Here is a 15,230-nt window from a genome sequence, read left to right on the forward strand (position 1 = left end):
TGTGTGTGTGTGTGTGTGTGTGTGTGTGTGTGTGTGTGTGTGTGTGTGTGTGTGTGTGTGTGTGTGTGTGTGTGTGACGTGATGTTGCTGGATTGCTGGGAGTGTCTGTACCTGTGGGTGGGCCAAGGCTCCAACAAGACAGAGAGAGAACAGGCGCAAGTCTTAGCACTGGTCAGTGTGTGTGTGTGTGTGTGTGTGTGTGTGTGTGTGTGTGTGTGTGTGTGTGTGTGTGTGTGTGTGTGTGTGTGTGTGTGTGTGTGTGTGTGTGTGTGTGTGTGTGATGTGATGTTGCTGGATTGCTGGGAGTGTCTTTACCTGTGGGTTGGTCAGGGTTCCAACAAAACAGAGAGAGAACAGGCGCAAGTCTTAGCACTGGTCAGTGTGTGTGTATGTGTGTGTGTGTGTGTGTGTGTGCGTACGTGTGTGTGTGTGTGTGCTCAGTGCATGCCTTTTCAAAGACAGCACAAAGTTTCTCACATATTGCTCTCACAACAGACAATGTCATCCTGGTTTACCCAAATGCATACATTTTAAAATTTGCAATATGCTCTTGTTACATGTGCAGGAATATCTGAAGACAGACCCAGCTGGCAGAGACCCAGACACACCCATCATGAAGATCAGCCAGGGATTTGAACCCCCATCTTTCACAGGCTTCTTCGGGGTCTGGGATCGAGACATGTGGAGCGTAAGTCCCTGTTGCTTTTTATCCAATGTATCATTTTCCTGAGCATAAGTCCCTGTTGCTTTTTATCCAATGTATCAACATTTACCTGAGTGTAAGTCCCTGTTGCTTTTATCCAATGTATCAACATTTACCTGAGTGTAAGTCCCTGTTGCTTTTATCCAATGTATCAACATTTACCTGAGTGTAAGTCCCTGTTGCTTTTTATCCAATGTATCAACATTGTCCTGAGCGTAAGTCCCTGTTGCTTTTATCCAATGTATCAACATTGTCCTGAGTGTAAGTCCCTGTTGCTTTTTATCCAATGTATCAACATTGTCCTGAGTGTAAGTCCCTGTTGCTTTTTATCCAATGTATCAACATTGTCCTGAGTGTACATCCCTGTGGCTTTTTATCCAATGTATCAACATTGTCCTGAGTGTAATTCCCTGTTGCTTTTATCCAATGTATCAACATTTTCCTGAGTGTAAGTCCCTGTTGCTTTTATCCAATGTATCAACATTGTCCTGAGTGTAAGTCCCTGTTGCTTTTTATCCAATGTATCAACACTTACCTGAGTGTAATTCCCTGTTGCTTTTATCCAATGTATCAACATTTACCTGAGTGTAAGTCCCTGTTGCTTTTATCCACTGTATCAACATTTACCTGAGTGTAAGTCCCTGTTGCTTTTATCCAATGTACAGTGGTACCTCTCTTTACCACCCCTCTCTTTTACGGGTCCCTCAATAATACGACCGACTTTTCTCTGACGGATTGCTGGACAGAGGAAGAGCCATAGGGTGGTTCCAAGACGGTGTTGGCGTACGGGAGATTGCCACCACACCACAGAAGCCTTCTGGCAATCTCCCGTACGCCAACACCGTCTTGGAACCACCCTATGGCTCTTCCTCTGTCCAGCAGGCTTAACTTCTGTCGTCCGACCATCGTGATGTTGTGCCCTGGTCCGCCCAGGCCCTGGCTTTTATTGAGTAACCAGTGACCAGTGTTCACAGTCAAAGCATCAAGCTTCCACGTGCAGTGCATCATTTTGTCAGAAACACGCTATAGAAAAAATGGTGAGTCAGCATAAAACGGTAACATTTTCCAACTTTTCACCAATTTTCAACGCTCAGCCACTGACGCCCAAGTAGCACGTGCAGCACACCAAGCCTGTACAACAAAGGTAGGAGTCCACTCTGTGCGTGTGTGTAAGATCAGCGTTGTAGCTTGCAAAGTTTTGACAATAGCATCGATTAGCAAAAACACATGAAAATGAAGGGTGTTCCCTAACTTTTTGTGAGTAGTTTATTTCAAGTCGAGTCAGTGCGCGATACGGACACTCAAAACTTGCGGAAATCCTTTCCGTGTACAACATCACTTCGGCTCACAAACAGCTGAAGCCACGGGTTTTCGTTTCTATTTCAGGTCATTACTTTATTATGACTAGATAAAGCTTATTTGCAAGATCTCTGCTTCATTTCGCACAGACCTGTGCAGTAACTCTTACCTAAAAACACGCAAAGTTACAGAAACGTCATGAAAGTAATCCGCACATCGAACCAAAACCGAAAGTTGTGGTGACGTCATGAAATTTTGCGATGTACGTCAGCGAAGCACGTGCAAGTGTTTTCTGTCAAGCTAAAAATGGCCGACGCCAGAACATGGTTTCGAAATCTGGAACTTTTTTTTGCTTTCCCCGATCCGTGACCGAGTGATGCGATATACAACCGTGCGTTTGGTTGAATCAATAAATTCTCCTCAGAATCCCGTCAGTGAAGTTTGAAGATGAGTAGTGGAGTGTCCTAAATTACTCAACTCCCTGGACAGTCCGAAATGCAGTGATGTCCCTTGAAGGAGCGAGTGTTTTATCGTGAAAACTGACGCTTTTCACTACAATTTCACGTCAGTTTCAACACACTGCCGCCGTTCTTTACGTTCGGTACCTTGCGTTTGGGACACTGTGTCTTTGTTTTTAACCAAATCCTTGCTGGGTATCGTATGACTGTGATTAGTAACTGGTAATGTTATCGGCATCGTCATCGATGTGCATGCTTTGGGACCGCATGCTTTTGTTCGACCTCGGTGTGTTTATTGCAAACCTTAACTCTTGAATAGTTACGGGGCAAGAAAACTTTGTGTGGGTAATCAATTGAATAGAAAACTGGTTACCATAATCGTTTAAGTAAAGAATATCATTACTTTGTGGGCGGCATCAATCAAAACGCCCATGTCATTCAATCCGGATCAGTGATGGACCCGGACATGAACAAAACAAACCAACTCCTCCATATTACGACCCCTCCATATAACGACCGAATTTCGGTAACATTTTCAAAGTCGTTATATAGAGGTACCACTGTATCAACATTTTCCTGAGCGTACGTCCCTGTTGCTTTTATCCAATATATCAACACTTTCCTGAGCGTAAGTCCCTGTTGCTTTTTATCCAATGTATCCAGGCATTCCTGAGTTGACTCTGTTGCTTTTTATCCAATGTATCCAGGGATTCCAGAGCGTATGTCCCTGTTGCTTTTATCCAATGTATCCAGGGATTCCAGAGCGTATGTCCCTGTTGCTTTTATCCAATGTATCCATTCATTCCTGAGTTGACTTTGTTGCTTTTTATCCAATGTATCCATTCATTCCTGAGTTGACTCTCTTGCTTTTTATCCAATGTATCCACGCATTCCTGAGTTGGCTCTGTTGGCTCTGTGCAAGTGTGTTCTCATACTGAAAGAATCTTAAAATAATTGATCTTCAGTGATCGATTCCTTAGGAATAATGCTTGAGCATGACCTGTCATTTCTTTGATGAGCTGTTTCGATGCAAGCACACTGGAAGTACAAGTTAGATCTGGCCAATAGTGGACAGAATTTAGAGAAAGATGAGCTGTTTCGATGCAAGCACACTGGAAGTACAGGTTAGATCTGGCCAATAGTGGACAGAATTTAGAGAAAGATGAGCTGTTTCGATGCAAGCACACTGGAAGTACAAGTTAGATCTGGCCAATACAAGTTAGATCTGGCCAGTACAAGTTAGATCTGGCCAGTACAAGTTAGATCTGGCCAGTACAAGTTAGATCTGGCCAGTACAAGTTAGATCTGGCCAGTACAAGTTAGATCTGGCCAATACAAGTTAGATCTGGCCAGTACAAGTTAGATCTGGCCAGTACAAGTTAGATCTGGCCAATAGTGGACAGAATTTAGAGAAAGAATGCTGTTGAGAGAAAAAGATTATATGGGCCAAAGTCAAAAGGTGCCAAATGGAACACTATATTTTCATTTTATGTTTTATACTTTCTTTTTTGCATTTTTGACATTATTAATTAATGTACTTTTAATGTTTTTTAAAACTAACCCTGCAGGTTTTCAACCAACTGAATAAATTTGTGTTTTGTGTCCTGCTCTGAAATCTGTTTCTCGTGACATACATCTTCAGTGCTGTTTTTTGTTACCTTAAATGCCTCTTTTGAATTATGGTCAAAAGAAATGTTCAAATATAATATCTTTTAAGCATGGCCATCATGAAAATGTCACGTCACTAGAAACAGATTTTTGGATTTTCTGCAAATCTTCCTAGAAAAAACAACAAAGACTTTTCAGACAAACCATGTAGCATTTGTTTTCTAACATTTATTTAACTTGTGTAAAGAGACAAGAAAATCCTGAAGTAAATTTTTGCATGAAAAACAACACTTTTCCAGTTTCTTGTGACAAGTCAGTGTGACGGAAGAGATTAGTTTTCCGTCACATGTTACGAGAAACATTTTTATTAACATTAATCCTGTAAAATCGAAAGTTAGTTGTGTGCTTCTGTTCCGTAAAACTTCGTTAACATAACATTACAAAGAAGAATAAGCACTCAGTTTTTCTTAGAAGGATGTTCTTTCATGTCTCTCGTTATTTTTGGACCCCGCGTTGTTCCCTGTGACTTGTAAAAAAGCGTGTGACGGATTCAGAAAACGTACCCGGTCGCAAGGACGCCATGCGTTCGAATGTGCAAGAAACTCGTATGTCGCTCAGACCACTTTGCGGATGTCGTAAAAGCAACTGCCGTTAATCGAGATCGAAAGTAAGGTGCCGAAAATCGCGTGCTGTCTCTCGTGACGTTTGTGACAGATTTTTTGCAACGTGTCAAAACTCGTTTTAATTTTGGTACCATGCTATTTTTTGAACTTTTAATATGTAGCCTACATTGATAACGTTTTGTTGACCCCAAAACGATGGCTCTTTCTTTTCATTTTCTTTATGCAAAAAAGCAAAGAAAGAGGAATTTAGTGTGACAGAACATGTCACAGGAGACTGTAGTTTTTTAACCTTCAAATTCTCAATGTTGATTGTTTTTTTCATATTGAAGACCAATTCAAATAAAAGAATGAACTTTACTGAACCGGCCCATCTATTCTTTATTTAAGAAAAAACAAGGTTACACTGTTTAATTTTGCATTTCTAATGACACCCAAAAACGAGGCTTTAGAAACGGCAAAAAATAGGAGGAAATTAGGATAAGAAATTCATAAAAAAATAGAGAAAGGGGGAATGTACGTTCTGGCTCACCGATTCCGACAGACCCTAAATATTAACGCAAAATAGGCTTCTGGACTAAACTTTTACTAAAATGAAACATGCGACAAAATCAAAAAAATACTGCATAAATCCATACAAAAAAAAATACAGTAAAGTAAGGTTGTTTTGAACCAATGCCGGGTCTGTCGGAATCAGTAACCCAGAACGTACATTCTCCCTTTCTCTTATACAACATTCTTAAGCTCAATACGCTCTCTCATTTACAAACTTTACTTCATGTGTTCTTTCACTGTTAGAATTATATCTGATACATGCAATGTGACTGTCTAAACGAATAGTTAACTCTTTACAAGTGATTCTATTTTTACTTTTTCTTCCCGTCCTATTTGAATCCCCTTTTTTAAAAACTGCTTTTTCAGATCTTCTATATCGATTGGCTTGTTATATTCAGCTCGTGTTTTTGTTTGAATACTTGCTTTCTTACTTTTGTAGTCATCAAAGTCTGTTTGTATCTGTTTGAATTCTTCGTCAGAAACTTTTGAATCTTCAAGTGCTTTACTGATAGACAGTTTTAGGCTAGACAATTTTGATGATGCAAGAGTGGAAATGGATTCGTGTTTTTCAAGCTTTTTCACAATTTTTTTCATTATAGCTGATGCTATAAATGATAAACCACCAACTGCTGCTGCCACACCACCTAGGATTAGAGAAACTGGAGTCCCTACTCCGGTAGCTAACAGAATTGTTCCCGTTACACCTGCAGCTGATGCAAGGATAGTAGAACCAGTGCTGGCATTAGAAAGGCTGTTGTAAGTTGTTGAGTACTTACGTCTAGCGCGAGAATATTTTTCTAATTCATCTTCTAGTTGTTTTTGTATATTACTAATGTGTGCCAGTCTGAATTGTTGACTTTCTGCTGCACTTTCATCAATATTAGGATAAAGCTTCACACTGCTAGTCATCTTTTTAATGCAAAATATAAAATATTTATCTTAATTCTCACTGGCCAGTGTTTCTGCTAAGCTTTGAAGCTGTTCATTGCTTAACACCTTATCTGTATAGTAGAAAGCAATCAAATCAAGATAAGTAAGATTAATACTTCTTATTTCTGTTAAATTATTTATATCTGCGTTAACAACAACATTTTGGTTTGACGTCTGTTTTTTTATTGTGTTAGAATCCTTTTGAACAGCAATAAATACTCTGACTTCTTCAACATTTAATGGTCTCCAGTTGAGATTTATTCCTCTCATTAGAACAGTGTTTGTGGTTTCTTCCCTTTTCCTGACAACTATATCAAATATCATAGTTGCATTCTGCCCTATTGGAAGCTTGGGTATAAAATCGACAATGGTGTCAGCGTCCTTTTCAACACTTTGTTTTCTGTGAATGAGATAGTTGTTCTTATGGAAAGGTTTAACTGCAACTTCTCCCCTGCTGTTAATCGCAGGAACAAGGCTAACAATTAGTGGTTTAGCATTGATTGACTTACGGAATGTGTCGTCTTTTCCAACAAGAGTGTATGGACTCACAAATTCAAACTTCATTTCCCAGTCAATCTTTTTGATAACAGGACTAAGTACCCATTTTTTATTCTGATGTTTCCACATGTAGAATGTGTCATCGACAATTGGATCAGGTACATTAACATCACGGATTTGGCCTAGTTTGAGAAATCTTGGTTTCTTTTCATCGTCGATTTCCTTTCTCTTGTAATGACCAGTGTCTGTAAACTCGAATGCATACACTGCACCAACTTCAGCATTGCTCTCAAAGTCGATAGCGTCTGCTAAATCTTTCAACTCTATAGTTGAACATGCAACAGGATAAGCTATTGTAGGTCCACTCGACATTTTAATACTCAATATTTTATGGAACTATTTCCAATGTAATGTTAAACAAACAATCAACTGGTTGTCCACTTTGATTTTTCAGATCAATGTGTAGGAATTCATGACACCCTTCCTCCAAGTCCTTGAACTGAAGTGTCTTAAATGTTGGCACGTGCATTTTACAAAAAGAGGCATCACTCGGTGGAAGAATCCTAAGCAGATCAGAACGCTGATCATTAAAGAGATTATAGGATGTGTTAAGCTCTCTCATGTGAACAAACAGTACACTGTTAACATCCATGTCAATGGGACGTGTTCCCTTGTATAAATTTGTAATTCCAAGCATATCAAGGAGTTTGGTTGGAAACTCAACGTTTACTTCTCTAGTTTTGGGCATAGTAAGAGTAGCAATGAGACTTGCATGATTTAAACTCGCTGTAATACCTACTGGAGCAAACAATTCTTTCTCTAAAGTGCAGAAGTCATAGTAACCATCTTCTACAGAATGCGTTTTACCATTAATTCTAACCCAGTTGTTAGCCTTTTTTTTACTGATATTATACCAAGTAACCTTGTACATAATTTCATGCAGTGCAACTTTCATTCCTCCATTTTGATTGTTGATAGGGTTTGCAAGTTTAACTGGCACACTAGTCTTCACATTTGTTAGTGTGATAAACATTTTTTATTCAACAACAAAAATGATTCAGTATAAATTCAACAAAGACATTAAATACAAAACTGGACCATATTACAATCCAAAGACTATTTCTTTCCATGAGTTGGACTTTGCTGTAACAGAAACAGAATCCATTCGCGTTAAAGTGCCTGACCCATTCCATTCTTACCTAAATCCCCCAATCAAAAATGATAGTGTTCCAAAGATGTGGAACTCTCACCCAATTCAGTTCTATCAGAATCAGTTAAACTTTGCAATATTCTGTGCAACCACAGGATGTGGAGTGTCCTATGCAGACCACATGAATAATTCAAACTTACTGACAAAGTGTGTGTACACATTTCACGTTTACTATCAGTGCAGGAGAATCTTGTCTGAACTTCAGGCACCAATGCCGCATGAAAAGAGCTGGAACCCATTCAACAATAGGATAAACATGAAAGTGTATGAGCGTCTCTGCAATGAATTCAATATAGATTTTAAGACCGACTTTAGGCAAAAGCAAGACAAAAACCATGGCATGGGAACACTATATTTATGGGGTGTCCACAGGAGGTATAATTTTGATTACTGGCCAGGTCATACATCTTTTTCTTCAAATGTGCAGGTACAGTTAGGATCAATAGAACAAGAGCACCACAATGCATGGACTACTTTTATATTAGACACCGGCAAAGGTTTCACTGGATCAGGTGTTGAAAGGATCAATGAATCTATCCGAACATATACGTGGTGCTTGCTAGGCTCGCAGGCACAGACACGATCAAACATAATGAGAACAAGCACAGGGTTTGGTGCACAGAAACAGTTGTTATCAAATTTAGAAGATGTCATAAACTCTGCAGTTGATCTGCCTTCCAGCATCAAAAGGTATCAAGACTCTCTCCGTTATGCAAGATCAAAAGTTGACTTTGCTGTTGGTAACGGCCTTTACATGTTACCTTCTGATCTCCAGCTGCAGATTGGAACAATAACAAATTATAACAATGAAATCATTATTGCTAGTGACACCCAGCCGCTTGGAAAGGGTGAAGAACTGAATTCAGAAATCAGAACGATGCTACAGCCATATCACAATGAACAGAAACAAAGCGTGACAAGTGAAGATCGGGCTGCAGGTGAAGATCATTCTGTCACTAGTGATGATCAAGCTGTTAGTATTAGTGATGATCATGAATCGCAGAAGACTGCTCTAGTAATTGGTGGAGTGGGTGTCGGCTTACTTTTGCTTTATTCTCGTTAGCAGAACACCTGCAATTAAAACTGTTAGAGTCCAGAGATGTTCAGCCATGAAACCAACAACTTTACCTGCAAAAGATAACAGCCAGCTAACAATTGAACCAATGATTCCTGGAAGTGCATCCAAAGCTTTTGCTGCTAGTTTCTTTAATAGTTCTGCAATGTGTTTGAGTTGTTTCTTTACCCATCCCGGATCAGATGGAGGTGAAGGTGGAGGTGGAGGTGTGACAGTGCCACCTGTGAGTGTTAACACTAATGTGCTTATTGCAAATCCTAACGCAGTTAGTATACTAGCTATTGTGATTCCCTGCTCTCTGAAAAGCGTTCTAATTCTTTCAGCAAGAGTTGTGTCTTCGTAAAGGATTCTTTGAATTGTATTTTTTATTCTGCTGACCTGTGTTCTCAGTTGTTCTCTATTGTTACTTAGAACTTCTAACCTTATGGCTTTCTCCTCCTGCAAATCTTTTAAACGCTTAGAAATTCTGTTTTTTACTTCTTGTTCTAGGTTCAAATCATCAGCATCAGCAAGTTTTTGTTTCTCTTTGTTTATATCTTCATCCAGCTGACCTAGTTTTGACAGATTATTTGCTATTTCACCTCTGATGGTTTGTAGTGATTGATTAAGGGCTTCTATTTCTCTCATAGGTAATAGTTCATGTGGAGTCTTCAGTGAAGTTTCCTCAGAAAAAGAAGTCTCTATCTCTTGTATAAGTTGATCAGCCTCATCTGCAAGTTTATTAAGATCTTGCAATGGAACAGATTCTATTTGAGTAGCAGTTGGTAGTCCTAGTTCTGCTTGTTGAAGTAAGGAAACAACATGGGAAGATGATGACCGTGTGCTAGGCACAATATCTAATTGCCTAAGTCGATTAGCAGTAAGTTTTTGTTTTAGTGAAACTTTTGATAGAAACTTAGCAGGATTAGATTTATATGTAAGTTGGACTTTTTCTCCTTTATCGCTAGTTGTATATAAATGATTTGCTTCCATTTTGAACTGGTTTGGATCTAAAACATCAGGTTCTTCTCCTAAACTTTTGTAGAAATCTCTAACTTTACCTTCCAGAAGTTCATGTCGTGCCACCTCATAATGCAGTGAATGATGATAGGGAACCAAAGGGATTGCTTCGCTCATGTCGTCCGCTGGCTCAAATAAATCTTCAAATCCACCTTCTGCCATTTGTAACTTATTTTTTATTTTGAAAATAAAAAAAGATGGCACAATCGTTCGGTTCTGTTCTTGATCCTTACAGAAGGCTGAAAGAACCTCTCGGGGTAAAAGGAATAAGGCAAACAGTTATAGTCACAAATAATCCTTCTACTATTGATCAGAATGAAATACTTACTGTTAGGTTTCCTAATCTAGGTAAGAACGATGTTATTGTACCAGGCACTGTAAGACTATCATTCAAATTAGAATTAGAATCTGGCTCAGATGAAAATAGGACTTTGGCTTATAATGTAGGAAGAGCAATTGTGAGGAAGATTACTGTCAAACTGGAAGGGCGGGAAGTGATGTCATTGAATAATGCAGATGTATTTTTAGTTTACGCAGATAATTGGTTGACTGACAATGAAAAGAAAAACAGAGTGTTTCAAGGGATTCAGTCAGACAATGGGATAAAAGTTAGAATAGGAGCAGGAGATAAAGCTGACAACAAAAAAGATAACGCTGTCAATGTTGCTTTTGGAAACAAATTTTGTATTCCACTTGACTTTGAACTCATAAATTCACATCCTCCCTTCTATCAAGGAGCATTGCGTGACAGGCTGTCATACGACCTGACTTTCAATAGTTATGATCGTGTTATGCTTTCAGAAGACCCGGAAGCAAAGTATAAGGTGTCTGGAATTTCTTTAGAGTTTGATGTTGTAAACCATCCTGAACTGGCTAGACTTATAGAAAATCAGTACAGTTCTAAGCTGCCTATCTATTATGAAAGAGTGTTGAATCACAGTACACTTTCAAAAAGCCAGGCTGATCCAATCTGGAACATTAACTTGAATACACCAGCTAGGTCAATGAAGGGAATACTTATGTTGTTTGAGGAACCAAAAGATTCATATGAAAGGCAAATAGAAAAGTTTTACAATCCACTAATCAATAGAGTATATTGCACAATTGAAGGGCAGCCAAACCAAATATTTGCATCTGGCATGCTGCCATACCAACACTATGATGAAGCAAGAAAGTACTTTACTGGAGGAAGATTGAAAGACCCAACATCTGATCTTGTGGCTAAAGATCTACATTTACACGGTGTTGGCGTAGAAGATTTCTTGACAAATAAATATGCGTTATGGCTGGATCTCAGAACAACTGACGACAACAAACTGCATGGAAGTGGAAGGCGAATTGAAAACGGATCAGAAGGAATCACAATACAAATTGAAAAGGAAGTAGGGAGTAGTAGTAAATCAGTTAAGATCTACGTGTTTGTTGTGTCAGATGCGCAGTTAAACATCTCTGAAAGCAGATTACAGGATATTGTTTATTGAACGTGTTAAAATGAAGTATCTAGATTTTCTTCCAAAAGATCCACACTGTTCTTTGATTTGTGGGGCAACAGGTTGCGGCAAAACAAGATATGTTTTGGATTTATTACAAACTGTTTACATAAATCACTTTGAACACATAGTCATATTCTGTCCAACCATAAAGCATAACAGAACATACAAGGAGAGAAAATTCATATGGTCTGATCAAAATATATTTATTGTAAATCCTTCTGATCGTCTAAATGTTTGCTTGGAGCATTATTTCGATCTTTTTCAGAACACGCCAACACTGTTTATTATTGATGACTGTGCAGCAGAACGTGACATTGTTAGAAAGAAAAGTGCACTAGCAAAGCTTGCATTCAGTGGACGACATGCATTAATATCAGTTTGGATATTAACACAAAAATACAATGCAGTTCTGAAAGACTTTAGAGAGCAACTCAAAACAATAACATTGTTCTATTCAAAGGACCGTGACAGTTTTGAAGAGTGTCTTCGAGAAAATGATGTCATTGAAAACAAACAGGAGAGAGAAAGAATAAAGAATAATCTGAAATCTTCTAAGCACTCGAAACTGGTTTTAAAAACTGATCAACCAGTTCAGTATGTATGTTTGTAGAAATCCTTGCTAAGTTCTTACTCAAGTTCTTACCAAGTTCTTGTCAAGTTCTTACTCAAGTTCTTGTCAAGTTCCTACCTAAGTTCTTACTAAGTTCTTGTCAAGTTCTTACTCAAGTTCTTGTTAAGTTCCTACCTAAGTTCTTACTCAAGTTCCTACCTAAGTTCTTGTTAAGTTCCTACCTAAGTTCTTACTCAAGTTTAATTACTAGATTTTAATTTTATTCTGCATCAAAATAAAATGAACTGTGATGAATTGCTGATGCAGACTGCTACAGATATTGAAATCTGTGACAGTAGGACTATACCCGATAAAAAAGAAAGATTGTATTCACTTGCTGTTTGTGGAAAAACAAAACACTACCTTGGGCAGCAGTTAACTGTGGAAGAAGTACAACATCTTTCCTCAGAAGATATAGAAAAGTATCATGGACGGTATGAATCAGTGCTTGGTTCTAAGATGGTTAGAAGTATTGGACAGACTGTTATAGGTTTGTACACAAAGATTTTTGGACATTTTACACCTCTCGACTCGGAGGAAGACTTAACACATGATCTAACTCATGACCCTGTTGTTTCCAAGTCCCTCGAATCTCTTGCCTGTGGCCTGTATTATCGATTTGGTGCTTTATTAGTACCATTTGTTGCTGGATTAATTACTTTCAAACACATTAATTTTCAGAATAAAAAAGATGACGGATCAGTTGAAGCAGACAGTGGAGCAGACGAAAATACCAGAAGTGAACACAGTGACAAAGAAACCTGGTAGAGTAGAAGCAGGAAAAAAACTAGCCGAATGGAACAGACAAAAAAAGTTAAATCAAAAGGCAAAGCAGAACATTATGTCTGAAGTTGAGCAGACACCAAACATTCCTGAAGTGACTAAGGTCACACAAACTGATCAAGAATTAAAATCTTCATTTCTATCATACAGAAAAGTAGCTGTAGCAGCTGTTGTTGGAGGAGGTGGATACTTGCTTTACAAACTTTGGCAAGGCAAATATAAAGTGTCAGAAAAACCAAAATCAGAAACACCAAAATCAGAAACACCAAAACCAACAAACAAAGCAGTACAAACAATAACAAAGCCCACAGTAGTACCTGCAGTGGATTCATTTCATATGGAATAATTTTAATATTTTAATTTTGATAACATAAAAATGAGTTCTGAAAAGACAATAGTTAATCTTGTTTATCACGCTGCAGTGATTGGAGGCTTGAGTGTAGGTTACACAATGCTGGGTAAAAGTCTCCTCAGAATGAAACCAGCCGACTTGGGAAAGTTAGACTTCGAAGACGGTGCTAAACTAATTGGTGTTGTGACAGCTTCCTTTGCAACAAAAGACTTCCTGGTGAAGCAAGGAATTATTCCAGAAAATATAAACATGTAAGACAATAAAATGGCTAGCTTGGTTATGATGGTGGGAGGTGCGATTGTAAATGCGCTTGCATTTTCTGGCAGCAACTATTTGTTTTCTAAACTGCAAAATGGTGAAGAGAGGGAAAGGCACAACAAAGCCATGGAACAACTGGCGAAAGCACAGGATGAATACGAGAAGAAACGAATTGCGCAGTTAGACTTTATGAATGATAAACTCAGGCAGCAAGGACATGCAAACAAAACCTTTGCCAATGTTGATGCAGCCATTCAAGAATACTATCTTGTAACTGGAAAGAAAATGAAGACAAGTGCTCCTCCAAAACTGGGTGACTTTTATCAACCTTCAGAAGAGCAGAAGGTGGGCGAGATTGTTTTCATTGTTATTGGTATGGCTGTTGTTTACTTTATTGCGCGTGCTGTCAAATCTTAATATTCTGTCATTTAAAAAACCATGAGTGATGCTTTGTTATCTAAAATATATTATTCCCCAAAAGGATACTGGAAAGGAAGAACTGCTATTGACAAGCTCAGTGACGCAGCAGGTGTTTCTCAAGATACAGCAAAGAAATGGTTGTCAAAGCAGGCAGTTTGGCAGATCTATTTACCTGCACCAAGAAAAATTACACGACCACACTTTGTTAACATTAAACCGAATGACACTCATCAAATAGACCTGCTGTATTTACCGCATGACACAGTCAGAAGGAAGAAATATAAGTATGCACTGACTGTAGTTGATGTTGCAACAAGATACAAAGATGCTGAACCGTTGACAGAGAAAAGTGCTATAGCTACAGCTGTTGCCCTGCAAGAAATTTACAGACGTGGACCACTAAAGTATCCCAGAATGATTCAGTGCGATGATGGTAAGGAGTTTAAAGGAGCTGTCAACCAGCTTCTGTTAAAACATCATGTTACAGTGAAGAGAGGTATTCCAGGAAACCACAGGTCACAGGCTATTGTTGAGAGCTTTAACAAACAGTTGGCAGAAAAACTGTTTTCATATCAGTACCATCAGGAATTTTTGGACACAGAAAGTAAATTGCGTAACACTGAATGGGTCAAAAGATTACCATCAGTACTTAGAGCAATGAATCTGGAGGTATTTAAAGCTACAGGGTTAAGACCAGTTGATGCAATCAAACAGAAAACAATACCTGTTGCTCCAAAGTCAACAACACCAGTGGCATTACTACCTTTCAATCAGAAAGTCAGATATTTATATGCACCCGGTGAAGCTGAGGGTGACAGCAGGAAGCGTGCAACGGATCCAATCTGGAGTATTGACATTCATGAAATCAAGAGAGTAGTAGAGACAAATCCACCTATATATTACTTGAGAGAACCAGCACCGCAAAGAGCCTTTGTAAAAGAGGAATTACAATTAGTTCCACGTGGTACAAATGTTAAATGATTTTTTATTTCAGATTTTATAGTGTTAACAAAAATGGAAGCTCTGAGAAAGAATTCTAAGCAACTTCATTTTTTTAATTTATATTTTTATTTTGAGTTATAAAATCAAACTCACAGCGATGGAAAACTCTGTATTAGAATCTTTATCGACAGTATTTGACACCGTTGAATTACAAGTAACGGATCCTCAAAATGTGCAGTCCAGTGTGCAAGACGCCATTGAACAAATTCCAAACAATTTGTTGATTGAACCTCCAGTAAAAGTGCAGATAGTCAGTTTAATAAAATACAAAACAGTCAGTGATGAGGTGCTAGAAGTTCATGTTTCAACCAGACAACTAGCACTTAATTCTATGGCAGAATTGAATGGAAACTGGGC

General features: G+C 38.5%; 1 protein-coding gene across 5 annotated transcripts in view; it reads left to right on the plus strand.

Moving 5' to 3' along the window:
* LOC138960416 (advillin-like) overlaps positions 1-15,230 on the plus strand; it is a 112,601-nt gene that overhangs the window by 78,234 nt on the left and 19,137 nt on the right. For all 5 annotated transcript variants that reach the window (XM_070332325.1, XM_070332326.1, XM_070332327.1 and 2 more), the window contains one exon: positions 566-688. In XM_070332325.1, coding sequence (XP_070188426.1) covers positions 566-688 — 123 coding nt within the window. The remainder of the gene's footprint in view (positions 1-565; positions 689-15,230) is intronic.

This window comes from Littorina saxatilis, linkage group LG2 (assembly GCF_037325665.1).
Source record: "Littorina saxatilis isolate snail1 linkage group LG2, US_GU_Lsax_2.0, whole genome shotgun sequence".
Taxonomy (NCBI): Eukaryota; Metazoa; Mollusca; class Gastropoda; order Littorinimorpha; family Littorinidae; genus Littorina; species Littorina saxatilis.